The 23,580-nt window shown below is 30.1% G+C and overlaps 1 protein-coding gene across 3 annotated transcripts in view; it reads right to left on the bottom strand.

Moving 5' to 3' along the window:
- Positions 1–8,796: 8,796 nt before the first annotated feature.
- LOC111690915 (homeobox protein GBX-2) overlaps positions 8,797–23,580 on the bottom strand; it is a 60,472-nt gene continuing 45,688 nt past the window's right edge. The window contains exons 2-4 of one of the 3 annotated variants that reach the window (XM_023453523.2): positions 10,028–10,206; positions 9,841–9,926; positions 8,797–9,788 (exon numbers count right to left, since the gene is read on the bottom strand). In XM_023453523.2, the coding sequence (XP_023309291.2) occupies positions 9,326–9,788; positions 9,841–9,926; positions 10,028–10,206 (728 nt within the window). In that variant the 3' untranslated portion in view covers positions 8,797–9,325. Of the gene's footprint in view, positions 9,927–10,027; positions 10,207–23,580 lie in introns of all 3 variants that reach the window. The other 2 variants (XM_046950215.1, XM_046950214.1) reach the window with 2 other exon arrangements.

The following is a 23,580-nucleotide window of genomic DNA, read 5'->3' as shown; positions in this document are numbered from 1 at the left end:
GTTGATTTTGTTAATTAGACATTTAAAATAGGATGTCTATTCTCAGCAAGGGTTTTGATTTTTGATATTTATAACTTTGAGTTCAAATCTTTTTTTTAAAGAGTCATTGCTTTACAAAAAAATTACCACTTTTTTCGTAAAATGTAAGAAAATTTCGTATATTGTACGATATATTTTAGCAAAACCCCATTTTAATTCAACGAAAATAAGAAATTATAGTTTAACATCTTTTTTATAAATTTTTGTATATTTTATGAAAATTTCTTTGTTAAGACATGCGATTTTTAAATAAAGTTTTTCTTATTATTTATTAAACATTCATGTATTTCACGTATATAACTTCGTACATTGTGCAATAAAATATCTTGTTGCGAAAACCCACAAAACATTTCGTGGAATAATTTTAAGTTATTATTAAAAAGAATTCCCTTCATGCAAACTTCAAAACTGATTGTAAAGTCTGAATGTAGGAGCACTTTATGTGAGCACCTCGACGGCCTAGTTTCACGGTGGTTTTCTTCAACCACTGGGTGAGCTTGAAAACGACTCACCACCACCTGTTTGTGTATTTTATACGCTGGTGACAATTTACGTATAAGGATGTTTCGGTCCAGTGTACGTGCTCTCTGCTCAGGTACTCGAGTAGTGCCTTTGGGGATGGACAGGTATCATGAGCAAGCTCAGTCTAACTCCTACAAAGGAAAATCTTATATGTCGCCCAACCACACTACTGAGATGACTTTGATGATTCAACACAATGCCTAGCGGACGTAATTGGTAGTTCAAAACACGGATTATTTTGATTGACAAGACTTATGATAAAGTAAATGAGGATAAATGACTGTTCATAAAAATAGCAAAATTTTGTTCGAAAATCGGAATATCAGAACAATCATGAAATCATCACTTCAAACAACTGGAAAACCTCTTCAACTCGTCTAGTCTGGCAAAATCTGAAAATAGCAAAAATAACACAAACTTTTAAAAGAACTTGGAATGTTTACTCAGTTGTAGTTAGTAAAATGAGTTAAAAATTTGAAACATTTGTTTACACATCCAACTCATTGACATTTTAAACAAATAAATAGTTAATCTCTCGAAAAAATGACAAAAATAGTTTAAATTATTAAAGCCATTTGGCTAGACAATTAACACTCGAGGCATGAATATATAAACACCTTCAGGGAAAAAGAAATTCAGAAATGTAATACAATCTTTAAAAATTGCTACTATTTCAATGATTTGTTTACATTTGGGAGGTCTACCGTTTAGCCACTGAACAAATGTATGTGTGTTTTAGTAGGCTTGGTGTAAATTTAAACCTTTCTTGGTCTTTAGCTACTTGAGGTGACGCCTCGGACCACTTGATGCGGTCTTAAGTTTCTCGCTGTAAATATGATTTACCATTGACACGTAATTTGCGTGTGCCTTTACTGTAACAAATAATTATTTGTTTATTTATTTTATAAACAAATATTTAAATGACAAATAACACAGACGGTAGACAATTATAGAAGTCCTAAGACTGACAGTGTTAGGTTTGTCACCATTAACAAAAATCCTAACATTAACTCCTCCTTCTTTTCTGTTTTTTTGTTGCTTTATGTAATGTTGCAAGTAAATAAGTATATGTATATTTTCTCACAGACACCCATAAACACTTGACAATGTCGTCACCACATAGTGAGTTGTGTATGTAAAACGGTCTTGTCAAAGGATCTCGAAATTAACTTCAATTATTTGTGTGTGTGTCCAGTTCTTTTAAAAATGTCTTGCTTGTGGGAGTTGTGAGAATTTTTTTGGTTTATTTAATGTGTGGTCTTATGTTTTGTATTTGGTTTTCGGTTTTGTCAATTCCGGTCAGTTCTCAAGTACTTCCGAGGTGTTTAGCTACCCACTGTTTTCTGAAAATATGTAGGTCTACAAAAAAGTAAAAGACTAAATTTAAGGAGCAATTTGAATTAATTTTTTTTTTGCAAAATTTAAAAACTTTTTTATATCCAAAAAATTAATGAGGTCTGACTAATTAATCTGATTTTATACTTACACAACAAGTCTGAATCTACAACAAGATTTTATTTACTCCAGATCGTAGCAGAAAAATTATCGACCTATGTTAAAACTCTCAACTCTCAAGTTTTAGAGTTTGATTTTTGTCACAAACAAAGGTTCGAGTGTGAAACATTTATTTTTAGGGCGAATGAAAAGTCCTACTTTTTGACTATCTTGTTTAGAAGTAAAATTGGACTGTTCACACATAGAAATATATATAAACTCATGCTAAGATTGTGGTTCTGCTTGAGAGAACTATGTTATGAATCTGGATTTCTCGAATAACATTTTAGATCAAAGTTTTCATGTTATCGTCACTAAGTTGAGTGTGCTTAAGTCGAAATTCGTTCAACGAATCCCAGTCCAATAAGTCGCATGTTAAGACTAGGGTGGTCCAACACCTGCCTTAAAATATAAAAATGGGTTAAAAAGCTTTGTCTGTCTGTCTGTACGTGTTGTGCACGCTATAGGTCGCAATTTTAGAGATGACGGAATTCGTTACATACTCTTCTATTGATTCAAGGACAAAGCCGATTGCTTAAAATCGGTAAGCTATTTCTTTTAGCCCCATACAAGCGTAATCTCTAATAGAGCTTTTGAGTTCATAATTATGTTAAATGTTTTTGTATCTTAACGAATATCGGCAAAAGTTTAATTCTACATCCAACTTGAATTATACCAATCGGTTCAGAATGACTTTCTCGATTTAGCTTTTTCCGTCTGTCTGTACATCTGTGTGTCCTGCGCACACTACAAGTCGCAATTTTCAATATAATTTGACGAAATTCGACACATACTCGTCTTTTATTATCAGAAAGTAATCTATTGAAAATGGTTAAAATCGTTCAGCTTTTTTCCTTACCCCACACAACTGTACTCCCGCATACCACTTTTGAGTTCAAAACTTTCTCTATCAATATTTATACGGATAGCACCATATTTACCCTTATCCCTATATAAACTCTTTTGTAGCAAATTTCTTTGTTTGTAAAAAAAAAATTATATTAAATTCGGAATAAAGGTAAAAAACAAATTTAATTTTTTATAAATAAAACAAATATATTCACATTCCTAACATACTCACCGGTGTAGGGTATAATATGGTCGGTCATGCTTGACTATTCTTTCATAATTGTTTTGAATTAAAATTGCATCGACACTAAGGTAAAACCTGTGCTGTATAAGTGATCTTCTTACGGTTTGGCTTTAAATCTAATAATTTCGAAATAAATTATCTCTTTAAGGATTCTAAGTCATAGACTTTTTTAAATATTTAGTAAAATTGTTAATTAAAATTTAATTTTTATTTTTGAATATTATATTTTTATTACTTCTAAAAATCCAATGGCAATTAACAAAAGATTATAAAAATTAGTTTATATTCACTATAATAAACCACAATAAATTTTCTTCTATTAAAAATCATTAAATTCTTTAAAAACCAATAAAAGAGTCCAGAAACTAAACAACAAAATACTGAAATTATTACCCCTCAATAATTGCAAATACACTCACTCACTCAATCCTCCTTACTCATTGCCTCAAACACTCAACTTAATACTCCTCTGAAATGTTACTCATTTCACATGAATTCTTCTCTGAAATCAAACTCATTCGATTTTACTCTAATTAGTTTTCATTTATACTCTCAAACTCTTGTGCCAAAGAGCAAAATAAAAAAAAGAACATGTGTCCTTAAGCTAATAACATTTCAATGATATATTACGGTTCCATGGAACTTAATTATGCTGCGCAATATTTGATGTTGTCTATTATTTTATGTTCTATATATTTTACATTTTGTTTTCATTACACTTTTTTTATTTGTTTTATTCTTAATTCATCATTTTTATGATGAGTTAGTTAGTTAGATGTATGTTTGTATATTTTTAGTAGTCTGTATATAACCCTATGATTCTTAACAAACTCTATACAGCTGATCAGGTGTGTGTGGTTTGCCATTATTTACAACCAGTGCCGTTATTTTATGCACAATGTGGGTGGCCCCATGGCCCAAACTAAACACACAGAAATCCCCTAAATAACATTAAGTTTTATAAACATTGAAGAACAAAAACAACATTTTTCTTACTCCACCATACAGTCTAACATGAATTGTACTCCAAATGGAATAATGAATAGAAGAACGAACACACATGTGAATGAATGGATGGATGGATGAATTAGCTGGATGGTTTATTATGTAAATGGTTATTTTATTGTTCTTGTGGTGTGCTGACAACGTATACAATACAATAAAATTCTTATAACTCATCTGTGTTACACGTTAGATTTATTTAAATGAAATAATACTGTTTTGTTGAGCTACAAACTACATACATATACCGAAAAAAGGGGGGAGAAAAAGTTTGTTTGTAATTATCATTGTTAAAATCCTAATGATCACCTCTTCAAGGGCACTCGTGTGTTAATAATGTTAACGAGTACGAGTAAAGGATTTCATTCATTCTTAACCTGTGTGTTTTGGTTGTGTGCAAATTAATAGTTTGAGGAATAAAGTTTTTTTTTTCATTCTACTGCAACAAAAAGTGTGTCAAAGATTTTAACTTTATTACAAATGTAACTGCTTGAAAACGAGGGTTGGTGGGAAATACAAAAAAGGATCATGAGAATGTTGAGATGCTTATATAGTTAATCAAAAGATGAAGTTAAGAATATGGTTAACGTAATTCTTGAGAGCTTGCAATAATTTTAGTAGAGATAAGAACTTCATTTTGACAAGTACACCCCATTCGTTCGATGTCTCATATTTTAACTGGTGTGGAAAGAAATCTAGTCTAAGCAATGAGATACTTCAATAGATCATAAAGTTTGAAACTCATCATTTTTCAGGAATCTATTTTTCGTTCCAGCTAAGACAAGATTTCTAAGTACTTAGACGAATGTAGAGCATGTGGAGAGGAAGCTCCAAAGCACTTTCTTTGTCATTGCCAAGCATTAATCGAATTTAGATCCAAGCATGTGGAGAGGAAGCTTCAAAGCACTTTCTTTGCCACTGCCAAGTATTCATCGAAGATAGATCCAAGTAACTTGAAAGTGATATTATTCCAGAAAAATCAACCTATCCTTATCTAACCTAATTACTTAAAGGGTGAGCTTTTTCGGTGATTCACCACCGATCTTTTGTGTATCACACACGTCGTAGGTAATTTTTGTACTTGGGTCTGCTAGTCCATGGAAAAACACTTGCTCAGTACTACATCTAACAATTCTTTGGCCATTTTACTGCCCCGTTGCTTATCTTATGATATACAAAAATGAGCACCTGGAGACGTAATCTCTAGACGTAATCTCTAGACGAAAACCTGTATCATTTATAATTGAAACCCAACTTATTTCCAACCCTTAGTCCCACAGTGAAACCGTACCGTGCATCAGTCTTTTAACCAACATTATCTTCCCGTGCACCCCGGAAGTACCTCTCCGGGACAAGACAAAGTCCGAAAATCTGCTCTGTGGCTACCGGTCCCGTGATGATCACAGGTATTGTTAGCTTTTTTCCCCGGACTTTCAATAATACCAAAATTGGCAAGCTACGTTAAGGTAACATGCTTATAAGTTGTCTAGAGCGTTTCTTATTCAAAGAATACCACACATTAGTTCGTTCAGATTAATTCATCAAACACAAACTTTTGGCATGAAACGTATCAGATACTACCATCAATTAAAATATACAATCTTAAATGAAACTGGGGAAAAATGAGGTCTACTACAACACACAAGATGATGACTGATCTATGTTAATTGAGAAAAATTGCGAAAGAAAGATGTTCGGGGAGGTCCTATGCTTCTTATAATATTGAACATTTCGATATTCATCCTAATTTTGAAATCTCATTCATGACTAAAGTATTGCTATAGTGAAACTACCAAAATGCATTTCTTTATTGTGTGGCTCCGGTAGGTTAGTAGTTAGTGTTCTAACCTGTATGACTGTAGGTCGCGGAGTTGATTACCACTAGATACACTAATACAAGAGCAACGAACAGTACCGAGGTCTTGATGTATTTCTTCGAAATGTAACATACATGTTTTCTTCACTAACTTTCGATCATAACCTGCAGTTCTTTATTTGACAATTATTACAATGATGATTTTAACAATTATTAACATGATGATTGGTTATAAGATCACGGGCAACGTAATAAAGTTTAACATCATTAAACCTTAAGATAAACTACATTTTTCTCTTAGGGAAGAAGATCTTTTTATTAAGAAGTCCGAAACTATCAGTTCGTACATATTAAAGAAAAATAAGATATAACCTTTCTAATTGGCCCAAATTGGAGGAAAGTGAATTTTTATTATGCGTTCTTTCTATGATGTCATTTCGATATGAACGGTTCTTTCCAAGATATTAAAACAAATATTCGACGTGTATTGATGATGAAGTATGTCTGAAGTGGAATTTAGTCTTTTGAATTATTATTTTAACCCCTCTTATCACACAGCCCTCGTCTTAGTACGTGATTAATCCTGGTGAGAAATTATTCTTTAACAAAACCATAATATTTTAATTTCAAAAGAAAGTTTTTCTCATTCCCCACTTCTTAAACATAAAAGATTTTCAATTGTGTTTTCATATTTTCCTAATAACACAATCATACTCGTAATTAGTTCTTAATTGTGTCATTATTGTACAATAAAATCTTGTCAATTATTTTCGAGTCAAGTGGTTTTTCGTATAAGCAAATGAAACTCAAGAAGCCGCAGATAAAAACACTTAACTATAAGCTTCCATAGGGCAACTCGCAATGATCTTTACAGTTTATTATTCCCTATGTTTTGGAGGAGCCCAAGGAAAAGGTTAAAGACCTTTTAAACACTTCATTCAACTATGACAACTAAATGGGAGGAACTACAAACTTTAAAAACCATAAAACTGATAAACTTTTTTTAATGATAAAAGCAAAATATTTTAAATCAATTTTGTTTACTTACATATTTCTTTTGGTTAATAATTTTCAACAGTCTTGAATAAATCGACACATTGACTTTTTAATTATAATTGCATTTTTATTCACAAAATACATATTTTTTCTTGTTAAAATATTTGTTTCTTATTTTGAAATCCCCAAATTAATTGATTGCTTCTAGTTTATTGATTTAGTTGTGATTTTGAAAACATGTCGAAATTTTGTTTTTAATCAAACAAATATTTTCATTAAAATTCTTTTTCGGTAAAAAAAATTAAATTCTTCTTCATCATTTCTATTTCATTTGAATTTTTAATTTGTAAAGAAATTGTACTAACTAATCAACAATTTTAAATGGTTTCGAATTATAAACACATACTACGGACGACGAGTACATTATTATTTGATTTGATTTTCAATTTCAAAATTTTTTTATTTCATTTTGAAAATTTATTGTTTGTATAATTTGTTGATCTTTTGAAAATAATCAACGTGTTGTTTGTTGCTTTTAAATAACCAAAATGATAGATTAGAAAGATGGATATTGTACATACACATGCTTACATACAAATGTACATGTAGACGATTATAACTAAATATTTAAAAAATTAATATTTCAAATTTACGATGAGGATTTTCTTTTTTTAACTGAAATTTACGATCTTTGAAAAATTTACGATATTTAAAAAATTTACGATATTTTGAAAATTTACGATATTAGAAAAATTTGGAAAATTTACGATATTTGAAAATTTACGATATCTGAAAATTTACGATATTTGAAAATTTACGATATTTGAAAATTTACGATATTTGAAAAATTTACGATATTTGTGAAATTTACGATATTTAAAAATTTACGATATTTTGAAAATTTACGGTATTTGAAAAAATTACGATATTTGAAAAATCCACCAATCACAGCGCAGGCCATTTTTTAAAAGTGCTGCATACTTTTGGGGGCGAAATCGCAATGACCTTGAAAAATTTGGAATAACGGTCTTTGTGGTGAATTTCTTTTTTATTCACCACAGTAGGGGAAATTCACCACGGTTGAGAAACTCACCACGATTGTGGGAATTACACGAGCGAATTTTTTGGGGAAATTATCGGAAATTTATCGGCCGTTTACCATTACTAGCAAATATCGCATTTTATCGATTTTTTGATAAGCATTAATTTTTAGTTAAGACTTCAACCACTCGGTAACACTTTCGACTGGTAATTATAATTGTGAAACATAGGTGGCGCAATATATACTAACTATCTATATAACTAGCTAACTAATTAGTTATAATTGTGAAACATAGGTGGCGCAATATATACTAAGTAACATACTAAGTAATAAACTAACAAACAAACTAACTAACTCTATTACTAGTAAAACCGTGTTTCATCTCAGGGGCCGACTTTTAACTTTTGAAAACCACGGGGTTATTAATTTAGCATGAGGACAACCACATAAATGTAGCCCACAGGGCAAAGTTTCAGACACCTGCTGTCTGATTACCCGCAGAAGAAGGGACTGTGGTAATAGTAAACATTAAAAATGACTTGCAGTGTATATTACACGGGATGAATGTAGGGGTATTCGGAGCATCCGTATAACTAGAGCATAGATGGACACACTGCATTATACATTTCAGTAACCAGTAAATATATACTGAACACTGAAAAATTTTCAGGATTTAGTAAATTTTTACTTAAAAGTATCACCATTTACGGCCATTTACGGCATTTAAAAACATAATAAATTGGGATAACAAATTGTGATTAATAACTTCAAAATCTTATTTAAAGGATTTTTTTTTTCAATTTTATTTGACTATTTACTTAATAAATTAATACATTAATTTAATACTTATTTGTAAAAGATTACCATTTACACAGGATAATTACTATTAATTACAAGAAAAAAAAACGTTTAAATATATCTAAAGCTGTAATAAAAAAAGAAAGAGAAGATAAAAAGAAATTATAAAGAATACAAAAAATCACATATGAACTTATACAGATTGTTTAAAAGATAATATAATTTAATTTTTTAATAAGGAAATTTAATATTTCAGACATCAATCATTAGGAACACATTACAGACATAAACTTACATACATACATATGCAGACATTAATTTAAGATAATTAATAGAAAAAGAATATCATCTTCTTATAAACATTGTTCATGTAACTACATGCATATTACGTACTCATATGTACATAAATAAATTAATTTGGCAAATATTGCAAATAATATTTAAATTTATTATAAACTTAATCAACCTTAAGGAATTTGTAGAAATAAATTTTCGTTTCTTTTTTCGTTAAGATGGTTTCAAATTACAAATTTAAATTTCTTTGCTTTTCTTGAGTGTAATGAATCAATGTAAACATTTTCAATAATTTTATATCCTTTTTATCCTCGACTGTGGTTGATTTGTAAGTTGCGGGGTTGATGTTGTTGTGGTTGTTGCTGCTGCAGTTGGAGATTTTGTAGTTGAGAGTCCTCATAACTTCCGCTTGAGTTGATGCTTTCGTCTCTTCTTTCATTGCACGTGTTGGTTGTTGTAGTGTTGATGAGGTGCTGCTGGTGTTGATGTTGTGACAGCTGTACTGTTGAAATGATGTTCCCTGTTGCTGCAGTTGGTAGTCTTCCTGAGTTTGCTGTTGCTGTTGTGTGGCTGTAGACTCCCGTAGTATGGTTGCCATGTGTAAGCGCTGCTGTATGGACTTCCGCATGTGGGGTAGGCTGTGTGGGGGCTGTGCTGCTGGGCGGCTGCTGATGTCGGCTGACTGGTCGTGTCTTTAAAATACTTAAATCATTAACATTTTCTAAAAAACTTTTATGAGCTGACAATTGTTTCACACTTTCAACATCCTTTTTGAGTTCCTCCATGTCCCGCTTTAGTTTGGCACGTCTGTTCTGGAACCATGTAATCACCTGGAATCATATCATTGGCATGGTCATGTGTGTACATAGAAGAAAGGCATAGTATAAATAAGTATTTTAGTTTTTTTTGCGATATTATTGTTTCTATTTACCTGCGCATTAGAGAGTCCCAGACCGGCGGCAATTTCATCTCTATCTGCCGGCGATAGGTATTTTTGATAGAGGAATCGTTTTTCCAGCTCAAATATCTGATGATTGGTGAATGCTGTTCGACTTTTGCGTTTCTTTTTGGGATTCGGTCGTGTGGCAAAAATGTTTAAGGTGGCAGGATCTAGAAAAAAAGAAACAAAGAAGAAACTATGAGATTAGAATGAATTTAGAATAGTAAAAACCTTAACAGTAATTTATCTGGATATTATTTTTATATATTATATATATTTTTTGATAAACTAGTCCACAGACTTGTCAAGAAGATCGCCCAAAGTCTAGACAATAATAGACTATACAATAGACAAGTCTTTAGATTAGACAATATGCTAGTCCATAGACTAGACAGTAGTCTAATACATAAACTATACTAGTCCACAGACTTGATAAGAAGCTCGTCCATAATCAAGATAATAATATCTAGTATTTAGATTAGGCAATATGCTAGTCCATAAACAAGACAGTAGTCTAATCCATAAACTATACTATAGGTCTATTATACAATAGGCTAGTTCATAGAAAAGACAGGCTAGTCCATACATTGTACAATAGACAAGTCCAGAAAAAAGCAATACATATATACAATTTCTTAGACCTGATTAGACTATTGACATATACAGGGCTATTCTGAATCCTAAATTGTCGGGGAGTTTGTATCCTCTCCTATACATAAAGCACATAAAAGGAAATACTTAAACTCCCGGAGAATTACTGTTCTTAGTTGGCATGATAAACTGGCCAGTAGGCCAGTAATGCTAGATGCTAGATTAGGATTCAGCAAACCCATTCCTACATACTTTGGTTTGTGGGTTAAAAACTTGTTGAACTGTGTAACTTATATGTCTACTTGTCCATCCAAAATCTTATAAAAGAGTAAGAAATAATGATCGACAGGATCTAGAAATCCGAAATATTTACCCTTTTCTTAATATAAAAAAATGTTTACAATGTTAAAAGACATCACCATATGTGTAAAAAAGTGCATATATGTATATGTTTGTTTTCACAATTCCTGTTTTTGATCCCTTCTTTTCTTTTCTCTCTCTCTCTGTCTCTTGAATTAATTGCTCAGTATTTATTTATTTAACTCGTTTTATGTACATATGTTTGTTAGTGGCTTTGTTTGCTTTTGTATGTAAACATTGAGGTCGTTTTTCATGTTTTCGGGTGTTCGCTTAATGTTTGTTGTTTGTTTAATACATGCTCGAGCTTGTACATAATCATACATACAAATATATAAAATATTTTATTGATAACATTACTTGCCTCGATGCCTTTGGACAATAATGGCGTGCGTAATTTTTGTTGTTGAATGAGTAAGTGCGAGTTTGTGTAAATGTTTGTTATTATTTCTTTATTTACTTAAACAGCTGCGTGTTTTTGTTTTATTTTTTATGTATGGAAATAGGTCTGTCGTATTGATCGTAAGCAACCACTAACTAACTGGTCCTTGGTAAATGTAAATGTCCTCCTTCCTAAATTGTTGTTTAAAAACAACGACAATTTATTAGGTACTAGGTATGTTGTTTGCTTCTTTGAAGGTATTCAAAATAATTTATCTTATCGCGCTTTTGTGGATAATTTTTGATGAATTTCTTTATTTTTTTTCTTCTTCATTAATAATGACACTATGGCATAATAACTGATAATACCCTTTTGTTGTTTTAAGCTAATAATTTAATAATAATAAAAGGATATATTTATAGGGGAAATTTAATGAAAGGTTGTCGGTTAAGAAAAATACAAGAAATACTTTCTCAAATTGTACAATTATAATAAGTTTAAAAAACTGCAGCCATTTTAAAAACAAAAAATTTGGCTTAATAATGAATGAAAACAATTAAAAAGTCTTTAAAATGCGGTTTATATTTGAAGTTTTTTTAAATTTTATATTAATATAATATATTCTTGTTCCTTAAGTGTTAACTATGCTAAATTCTTATTTATTATTAGCCAACCCTTCATTTCTATTTTAAAGAAAAAAAAGGAGAACATGTAGGTATAAATAATATTTTATTTTAATTTAAATACCACACAAAAACTTTTCAATTAATTAAAATTAATTTAACTCAAACACGCACATTCAAATCATATAAATTCATTTTTATAGTACTCACTCAGTTATTTTATATGATTTTGTGAATGAATTTGAAGAATTTTAAGATACGAGGGTTAGGGTTAAAATGAAGTTGATTATGTTAAAAGAATTTATAATTTTTTAATAACATCCGTTATCAAAGAATGTACGGATAGTTCTCAAATCAACAGTAGTAAACAAAATATAATAATACATAATAATAAAAACAAGTAGGAAAGTATAGTCGGGCATGGTCGACCATATAATACCCTACACATGAGTATATTTTTAAATTTTTTTATAAAGAAACTTTAATGTTGAATTTTATCTTAATTGCAAAGTATTTAAGCAATTTATTGATAAAAAACAAAATTTTCTAAATGAAGCTTTATATAGGAGTATAGGTCAAACATTGGCCGATCCATACTAAATTTGGAAAAAGGATATATGTATTTTTAAATAACAGTTAGTTTTGTTGAGTTTCATTGCAATACAAATCAATTTTAGACGTTTAAGACATTTTTTTGAAAGGGGGGTTTGTATGGGGGCTAGGGTCAAATAAGAGCCGGTCACAACGAAAATCTGCTGTGTCATTTATACTTATATAAAACTTATATAATTGTATATTTGACGTAATTATGGCATAAAAAGTCAAAATCGAGAGGTACGGTTGTATGGGGGCTATGTGAAATAATTGACCGATTTCAACAATTTACTGTGCAAAAAAAACATGCTTGGTCCAAATTTCATCAAATTATCTTGAAAATTGTCTGTACCTTGGGCACAAGGTTTATATGGACAGCCAGCCAGCCGGACAGACGGACGATCGGTATACTTTATGGTGGGTGTAGGATCAACATTTTTATGTGTTGCAAACATCAGCATAAACGTATAATACCCTCTCCACTATAATGATATAGGGTATAATAAATGTGCTACAAAAGTTGCAACACTATGTTGTCAAAGTGAACGTTGTGTTGCCGAAATGAGAACGATTCGTTGTCAAAGTTACAACGATACATTGCTATTGCTTAATCGAAATGACAACAATGCCTTGACAAAAATTAGCCAAAATGATAACTGGGTATTTTAAAATTTTACCAAAGTTATAATACTATGTTGTCAAAGAGAACGTTGTGTTGTCGAAATGTCAACGATTTGTTGTGAAATTCTCAACTATACGCCGTCCAAAATTGCAACGATGGTTGTCAGAATAATAACTGTATTTTTTTTTATTTTATTAACATCCCTTGTTTAAATGTTAACAAACGCAGTAAGCTTACGTTTGACAACGGATTGTATCAACTTCAATACCGTTCTATCAGGTTTTTTCCATCTGTATGGTAATATATTTTATACATAACATAAACTAGTATTGTGATTAAGAATACGGTTTTCTTGTTTCCAAAAACCGTTTTATCTTTCACTTTAGAGCCATTCTTTTAAGAACAGGGTTTGCTCTAAAGTTTCTCTAGATCTAGAGCTTCAATTTGGGACTCACATCTGACAGTTTCCGACAATTTCCGTTTCCCCACCTCTGATTTTTTTGCGTATAATAGCCCGGTCTAAACATGAACAAATTTTATAAGAACAAAAATCATACTACAAACTTTCCTAAGGATCAGTTTATAATTGGCTCTATTTCTTAAATGCTTCCATGTAAAGAATATCAGTTTATTATTTAAAAATCTTTCGATTTCGACGATTTAACTTACTCGTAGGAGAAGCTTATGTTCAAATAGCTAAGTAGGTTAAATAGATAGTTCGGGATTGTCGTAATGAACTGCTGGGAATTGAAAACTCGGATAGGCAGTTAAATTCAACAGCGCCCTCCATATTTGAATAAAGCTTCTTTACAAACACTACTTTACAAGTTCAACTCTTGAGCTATAGTCAGTTCAAATTGTAAAACAACTAAACCTACACATCTCAAATCATATATTTACAAAAATTTTTCAATCAAACCCATTATGTTTCGAGGCATTTGTATATCTTAAATTTTGTAACACTTTAAGTATATTTTAATATCTTTTATAAACTATTAATATCAACACTTTACGTTTTAAATCTTAAATGCTAATATTAAACCATTTCCGTTTGTGTTTATATCTATTTTTCAAAAATTTAACGTTAAATTGTTTATATTTTATCAATATTTTATTAATATTTAATTATTAAATTAAAGCAACAATAAAAATCACCTTTAAACATGCTAAAAACAAATAAGTTTTTGTTTATAAAGAAAAAACAAAATGCCGAAAAAATATATTTAAACAGAAAAATTTAGTTTAATCGGCAAACATCAACTGTGGAGTTGCCTCTTCTCATACAATTTAAATCGTTTTACAATGAAAAACTCATAAAAAATACTGTTGTTGTGGGTTTTTGTTTTTTTCTATTTCGGATTTTTTATAGTTAAATACTCATTTAGACCCAAAATCATCTAATAAAAAAATCTTCTTTCTTTAAATGGTTTTTGTTTTGCGGCCTTTTGCTTAAAATTGCTTTTATTTGTGTGAATTTGATTCTTAAGAAAATGTACTAATATTTTTGTGTTTTTCTTTATAGAAGAAATTTTCAACTCTAATCAATTTATTTGTAAAACTGTTTGGATAGCATGAATGTAGTTTTAAAAAAAATTTAACATGTGCGTGTGAAAGTGTTTTTCTTTAAAATTTTTGGAATTTTGATTCATTACAAAAATGAATTCAATTCAATTTGGCCTAAAATTATAATGAGTTTGAGTAGTTTTATGACATGCAATACAATAATAAACAACATAAATATTTCTTATTTATTTTGAAAGTAAATTGAAATTTAACAAAAAGTTAAGAAAAAGAAAAGAATAAATTTGAAAATTAAAAACAAAACCTGATATGACTTTTGTACTTCTATTTGCTAAGAGATTATAGCTAATTTAGAATTTGAGTTATTTTATTATTATAATTTTGTCTAACAATACTCTTCAAATTAAGTCTCGTTATAATTTTTGCCATAAACTTTTTTATTGATAGAATTATGGAAATAAAAATCATATAACTATAAAAATCGGTAACTTTTAAAAGCTTTTTAAATTTTGCTATTGTTTTTTTTTATTTTATAAAAATTTCACATGATTATAAACTGATAACAATTATATATCGTTACTTAAGCTGCTTTAAATAATATAAAAAATACTTTTGTTTCTTTAAAAAGAATTTTTTCTTTAAATTATAAAAATTTCATAGAATCACTACCATAAAAATATATAAAATATTTTTATTAAATAACTACTATAAAAAAATTCCTGAAGTATCAACAACATCATCTTAATTCATTTCAAAATAACAACATAATTTGTCTTTGATTCATAAACTAATTTTAAATATTTATTATTACGATCAAAATATGAAAGCGTGGGTTTTTTTCTTCAAAATGTCAAAAATCACACCTTTTTATTGAAATTAATTATACAATTTTATGAGTCTAGTCATTCAACTATTTTAAATAAATTTCTTAACAAATACTCTCTTTTATATACATATTCATATTATTTTTAATAAAAAAATTGATTTGATATTTGTTATAAAATCATAAAATGTCAGTTTTATTTAAACAATAGATAAAAATTTGTGATTTTGATTTCGTTTTATTATGAAGTTGTTTTGATTTTGATTTGGAAATCTAATGGGTTATAAATCAATAATAAATTATTTAAATTTTGTTTGTGGTATTTCAAAATTTCAAGGTGCAATAAGTAGCACTCGGTTAAAGGCATAAGGGGGGCCAAATATATTAATTGCAGTCAAATCGATGATTTTAAGCGTCTACTTTTTATACTCTTCATCTTCGTGAGAAGAGTATATATATATGTAAGTTTGTTATTCCGATCCATAAAGTATATGTATTTTGGAGGTAGCTAAGTCGATTAAGCCGTGTCCGTCTGTCTGCGTGTTTGAAGTCGAAGGCGCGTAGCCATATATCCCGGTAGTACTCTTACAACCATTGAGTAAGTATAATAAACAACTCACCACTGCCTCTTGTGTATTTTACTCGCAGATCACAATTGTTGTACATGGATAGACTGGTCCATGTACAAACACTTTGCTCAAGTACTTGAGCTATATAATCTCTAACCATTGCTGCCCCGTTGCTTAACTTCCGAGATGTAAAACATCACTTTTACAACCTTTTACTTTTACAACCAAGCAAATGGTATAGACTCTGTTGAGTCGGCAACAGCAGCTAGAGACGTATCCGGTAGACCGAAGTACAAATCCGACAATGCATTAATTTCAGTATGAAGAGACTTTACTCTGAACATAACTAGACAAGAAAGAAAAAAATTATAGTACCACTTGTGTGTGATACCTTTCATCCATCATCATTGAAATCAGCACACTTCTCATTTATCCGACACATTCATAAGAGAAAAACATACGACTCATTCATTTAGGTATACGGGTAAGTTGAGGCCAACTTGAGGTTTAGGATATCTTGGATTGTATGAAAGCCATACGCGAAATAAGATCTAAATATCTTCTGATCGATGTTGTTTCAGATACGATCTCCCTATAATTGATTCAAAAGACTTTGGAAGTGTTTCAAAGGGAATCTCAGAACATTGCAACAAACAAGACATTCTTGCAAGAGACGGGCAGGACGGGACCTATTTAGAAGACACAGAAAAATAAAAGTTCTGAAATATAATGGATCATTTTCCGACAATTTGTGTTTCCAGTATAATCGGGTATAATCGAACATACGTTTTGGGGTGGTCCCAGCAACATGTATACATGTAGGGTGGTCTCAGCAACATGTTTACGAACCTTCCTATAGTGGTAAACATTTTGTTCAAAGAATAATTGGTTAAATTAAGCTTTTATAAAGTTGTCTCTTATGACACTCTTCAAACCTATAGTTTTCCAAAATATTGACCAATATCATTATAATTAGTACATAAAATGTGACTTCGCCTTATACCCCCAAAATTTTCGATTATTTTGGTTGCTTGTAGTTTCAAATATTAAAATAGTCTTTTAATATATTAATTACCCTTGACACCTATTATGATGTTATTCACTTAATCAAGATAAAGCACGTACAAACACACTCACTCCAATGGTCAAAAATTACACACCCAAAACCAAAAATAAGGCAAAGTCATTGTTAAAAGTCAAACTGACGCGTCATATTAAACAATTGTAGGTCCTTCGAACTTTAAGAGTGAAAATAATGAAGACTCAATTAGTAATGGCCATTAATATATGTATATGTTGGGGAAGTATGTATGTATAATAATATAGTTCATATAATATGTACGTAAAATTTAGTATAATATTTACTTATATGTAGATTTCCTAAAAAAGAAATACACACAAAAGAAACTCTTTAACTAAACAAGGTTTTCATTAATAATAAATTATGCTTAAACCAACTCGACTGCCACTCAATTCCTATTCCTTTTCAGTCATTCAAAAGTGTGACATGTCGAAAAAAAATGTATAACAATTTCCCTTTTTACCCCGCTTAACCAACACTATCCTAAAGTAATATTCTTCATTGTATACAGATGAGTAGAAAAATGTAGCGGGTGTTTTTTCAGTTCCAGTTTTTACATAATCTCAATTAGTTCTGCTGATGATGACATTTTGTTTTTTGTTACTGCTTATTGTTGGGGACTGAAGAAGAAGTGGTATTGTTGTAAATAGTATTTTTTTCTTGTTGTAGTTAAATTTGCATGTGTTAAATGCGTGAGTGCGTACATTTATTTGTTGTTTTTAGAGTGTGAAAAATTAACTAAACAGATGTCATTTAAATTATGACATTTAGCTGTGACACATGACCATCAAAGTAGCCAATTTTTATAAAGAACATTTGAAAGGCATTAATGACAGTTAATGACAGCACTAGGTCCAGAAGAAGTTTCTTAACAATGAGTGGAAGTAAAATTCTTTTAAATAAAAACAACAACTTTACATTTTCTGTAATTAGTTTAATTTTCTGGTCTTAACATTTAGTTAACAACTACAAATTAAAACTTAATTGCCAAGTTCATTAAGCAAATTATATTAAAGAAGTTTTCTTTTATTTTAAATAAAAAATGTAACGCTGCAAAATCTTGTCACGATCACTATTTTTTTCAATTAAGTCCATTTAAGGAAAGTGTAATATAGAAGTCAATCAAAAATTATTAATTGATCATATATAAGTCATCGTAAAGCATGTGTTTTTTACGACTTTTTTTTTAAATTTTTTTGTGAGGGGATCGAGCTACAAGTTTTGGTTATTCTTTTTTGCAAGATCGCTTAAAAATTGCCAACGAAGATCATATATAAAGCCAAACAACTCTTTTGATGAATTAGCCTCTGCCTCAGAGAATTAGATACATGAGTGTTGGGAAAAGAAAAAGTAAGATCAGTTGTTTGTAGAACGGACTTCAATTATTTCAGACTTTAAACAACCGAAAGCTTTTTTCAAAGAACATCGGAAGATAAATTCTGGTACTGGAGGAATTCCCTAGTATTCAATGGGATAATCTTGCCATTCACAATTATTGAAGATGAACGATCCTCGTACTTTCAATTACAACTTCTTATGCTTTTTACTATTTTTCTCACAAACACTTGATGCCTCAATTTGGAACAAAAGAAAAGACAATGTGTGTTGTTGTCTGGTACATAACAAACAATAAGCAGAAGTCAATTATGAATAATTAAAATGAGCGATCACTGATCACTTAAAATCTCAATAAATGAATAGAGTTAAATTTATTATGGAAGACAATCAGTTTGATGTGGCCATTTAAAAAACGATTCAATTAAAAACAACCAACCATTCAATAATAAAATAATGGTGGCTGATATTTTAAATATTGCTGGTTTATTATAACAATGATGATCTTCAAACTTATAAAAAAAAAACAAAACAAAATGATGATCTTGTTTTTTTCACTTTCAAGATTCTTGCTTAAGAAGGAAGCGTCAAAACACAAATCACCAAGAAACAAGATCGTCGTCATGTTGTCGTTTTGAAAAACAAAAGTTGTTTAAATATACTTTATTCTTTTGTTTAAAAACCTTTTTCTTACGATCACTGCTGTTATTTTGATAAATTGATAAAGTATTTAAATTAAATTTGTTACCAATCAATACTTTTATTTTTTTTTTTGTTTAAGAATTCAGTTGTTGAGTTCTTTTCAACTTTTAAGATAAAAATCTTATTTTTGATCGCTTTTTGTCGGTTTATTTCAAATCAGCTAATCGTTAAAAAGTAGTTGATTTATAGAGAGCGGGTTTTTAATCTTTGAGAGAAATTTATTTCTTTACTAATTGAAGTTTTATTGTTAGATTTAAGTATTAAGTATTCTAAAATTTCAAGATACTTAGGAATGTTTTAATAATCCGATTTGAAGTTTAAGAGATTTTAATAAAAGTGAGCAATAGAATGAATTTCATTAAAATTATCTCCCATCGATCTTGTCAAAAATGAAAGGTCTTTCAAACACTTTAAGTGGACCATTTTAATCCGTTTCTTGGTTATCGCAATAGCCAAGTATTTTTTACGATCAATTACCACTTTCATAAATATTTTGTCACACTCGTAACCTTCGATCATTCTTACTCTTTTATAATTTTTAACCCACCAAAGATAAATTAACAAATTATTTCTTAAAACGACCTTCATTAATAACATTTTTGTAAAAATGACTATGCGAGTGTGTGTGCATATAAAGCTTCAATTGGTGACCGACTCTAAATGGCCCAAAGCTAAAGTCAGGCGAACAATAAAAAATTTGCTAAAAGGCTTAATTACTTGCCGCCAAAAAGAGGATACCGCTTGGGGTATATTTTTGTTCAATACCTGTAAACAAAATCACACTCATTTGCCAACCAACACTAAAGATTCTCACACAAACTCTTTTCATAATAATGCCTTTATGAAATTTGAGTATTCAAAAATGTATGCATTTTAAAGACCCCCGAAAAACGTAAGACTTTAATAAAAAGCGGCAAACTAATCGTAAATACCTTAGATCGCGACCACAATAACGACATTAGCAGCCAAGCAAAAGGAAACCACATCAACGTACATATGTATGTGATGTTTCATACACAAATTGCGTTTTCCAGAAGCTCGAAAGCATAATCAAAAACTAATTTTAATCCTGTTGCTGTTGGCAGCAAATGTTGAATGATCTTAAACAGTGAAATCGCAGCAACCAGCTATGAACACTTAGGGCTAATATTTTAAGGCTGGGTTTTCAACTGTTAAAATAAAATTTTAACTTTGAGTCAAATGCTTAAGAGAGTTTCACTTTTAACTTGTTTGCTTTAAACTGGCACTTTAATGAATTTTTGTATTTTTTTGGTCATAATAAAAATTTGGTTAATAAAAAAACTTTACAACAAAGTTTCAGTTTATTGTAGTCTGAAGATCATAGAAAGACTTTTTTTAACTGCTTGAGATTTAATTTTTCTTCTGTTTTTAGTTTAGCGGTAGTTCTTTATAAAAAAATGGACAACGTAATTTATTCTAAATTAACTTTATAAAAAAATCCTCACATCAGTTTTTAAAATGCATGAATGATTCAGTCTTACGCAGACAGCTTTTTGGAGGATATGTTGCAGGCATGGAAAATTCTACTGTATTTTTCAAGTATTTCTTGCTTTCCATAAATTTTTTATCTCATAACATTAACTTTATAGTTTAGTCTATAATCAAGTCTATTGTCAGGTCTACAGTCTAGTCTGTAGCATAGTCTATAGCTTATGACCTAGTCTGTAGTCTAGGCTATAGTTTTTAGTATAGTATAATATATTTTACATAGTCTAGCCTATAGTCTAGTCTATAGTCTAGTCGATAGTCTAGTCTATAGACTAGTCTATAGTCTAGTCTATAGTCTAGTCTATGGTCTAGTCTACAGTCTAGTCTATAGTCTAGTCTACAGTCTAGTTTATAGTCTACTCTATAGTCTAGTCTATAGTATAGCCTATAGTCTAGTCTATAGTCTAGTCTATAGTATAGTCTATAGTATAGTCTATAGTATAGTCTATAGTATAGTCTATAGTATAGTCTATAGTCCAGTCTATTGTCTAGTCTATAGTCTGGTCTATAGTCTGGTCTATAGTCTGGTCTATAGTCTGGTCTATAGTCTAGTCTATAGTCTATATTATAGTCTAGACTCTATGTTATTTTCGTTATAAATTAGTATAATTTCAAAATTTATATTTTCCATGCCTGATCTTTGGAATTTAATCTTTTTGTGGGTTTGTGAAATTAAGGGGAAGTATATCTATTATGAAGGCTTTACATTGTAGACCGGATGAGTCGTTATACGCTCAGTTTTCTTCTCAATTGTTCTCTAAATTTCTTCAGTTTATTCAAAACTCTAATACTTATATATTAATTTTTTCTATTTTTTTAAATGCTTCGAGGTCTTCACCTCGGATCCAAGTATGCGTAAACTTAAATTTATCTTCTGTTTTTGAAGAAATGTGTTTTGGTATCCTTCTCCATGTTTTTCCGCTCATTTAAGGCACACAGTTTCAACAAAAAGACCGCTGCAGCAGCATATCAATAAACAAATGAGGCAGAAATTATAAACTTCAAAAGTTTTTCTCATAATTCCCAAATATGATTTTTTTTGTTAACATAAAAGCCTAAAAGGGTTCCATAATATTTGGCTTTAAAATTGTGGTTGATGTAGTATTGTTGTTCCTGGTGTCGCATACTTATTTTGAAAGTTGATGTTGTTGTATAGTCTTGTCGCTTAAGTTTTAATTAGAAGGTTATAAATTAAAGTATTTGACCGACAATAATAAAAATGAAGATCGTCATTATCATCAACGGCATTCTATGGAGCATTATAATAATTCTTTATTTTTTAATATTTTTGGGGTTAGACCACCAACCAACAAAAATGACTTCTGTTTAAGAAGGCCGGAATACAAACACCAAAAATTCCTTTATAAAGAGAATCCCATAAATGTCTTTTTGAGAGGGAGACTAATATAAAAAAAGCATTTCAAACTAATTTATTATTCACAAATTTATGAAGGCATGCGTGTATTTGATGACTATATGCGCGCCTATTTAAAACAGTTTGCTAGAGACATTGTTTTCTACATGCACATCTTGGTCAAAAGGAACATTTATTATGATCATTAATTTGAAATGAACAAGAAAAAAAGACAGAGATCATCAACTCAAAAACGCAACACATTTGGTCAAAAACAAAAGGAAATAAAAACTAAAAACATCAGTGAGAAACCGCTCGGAAACCAAGGTGTTGTTGTAAAAATTCTGTACACCGCGCTCGCGAACATCCTTTAAGTGTTTTTATTTTGTTGTTGTTGTTTATCATAAATATATTTATGGTTTAAGTTTTTATTGTGCTTGTGAGTTTTTTTTTTTTTTACTATATGTATATCCATCCATCTTTTCATCCATTTGAATTCTTCAGTTTTATTCACATTTAATTTATCATTTCTTTGGCTTTTCGTTGCGTTTCCATTGTCTTGTCAGGTTTTGTTGGTGGCACATTATTCAAATAATTTACAGTCTTTTGTGTCAGCTATTAACTGTTATGTTTTTTTGACACTTCTTCTGTATACACATACATACGAATATAATATCTGCCTGCCATCTATGTGTCCTTTAGTTGTGAGTTGTACGGGGGAAGAATATGAAGAAGAACGGTTATTACCGATCATGTTTTACATGTGATCTCCAACACCTGATAAGCTGGCTAGAGAAGAGTGTAATACAATACAGAGAGAGAAAAATAAACAAAGAATTGAAGGTGTTGAATATTTTGAAAGATCGACAATGGTTAATGTGGTTGAGTGATGAAATTTCTTTGTTATAATGTCAGGGTTATTGTTATGAATTCTAAGAAATGTAAAGGAAACTGATTAATTTTTGATTAATACAATGTTTTCATTAATTTTTATTAAGATCGATTGAATCCTTCATGAAATGTTTAACGTAGTTTATTACAAACTGTTTTGCATTATAAATCTTTCGTAGCAGTAGATTTTTTGGAATCAAAGAGAATTTTCAGTTTTTTTTCGGTTTCTTCCACAGTTGATAGAATATTATTCTTTAAAGCTTCTGTCAAACCAGAGGTAGTGGGTTTGATTTCCATCAGATACATTTGTAAAGCAGCGCACAACTGGCCCGGTGTATGTCTAGGTGCAGTTTTTTCTGTTTCTTCGACAGTTGATAGAATATACTTTCCTAAAGCTTGGAATAAAGTTATTTGAGCCTCCGTCTGTCAAACTGGAGGTAGTGGGTTCGATTCATATCAGATACACTGGTAAAAGTGCGCACAACTGGTCTTTTAGATGTCTAGGTGTATTTCTTTGGATTTAATGTAACACATATCCTTCTTATATACTAACTAATTTAATAACTGGCAAGTAGACAGAGGAATTTCCG

The sequence above is a fragment of the Lucilia cuprina genome, chromosome 4, assembly GCF_022045245.1.
Source record: "Lucilia cuprina isolate Lc7/37 chromosome 4, ASM2204524v1, whole genome shotgun sequence".
Lineage (NCBI taxonomy): Eukaryota > Metazoa > Arthropoda > Insecta > Diptera > Calliphoridae > Lucilia > Lucilia cuprina.
Note: the sequence above shows the minus strand (reverse complement) of the source record. Positions and strands in the feature narration are given on the sequence as shown.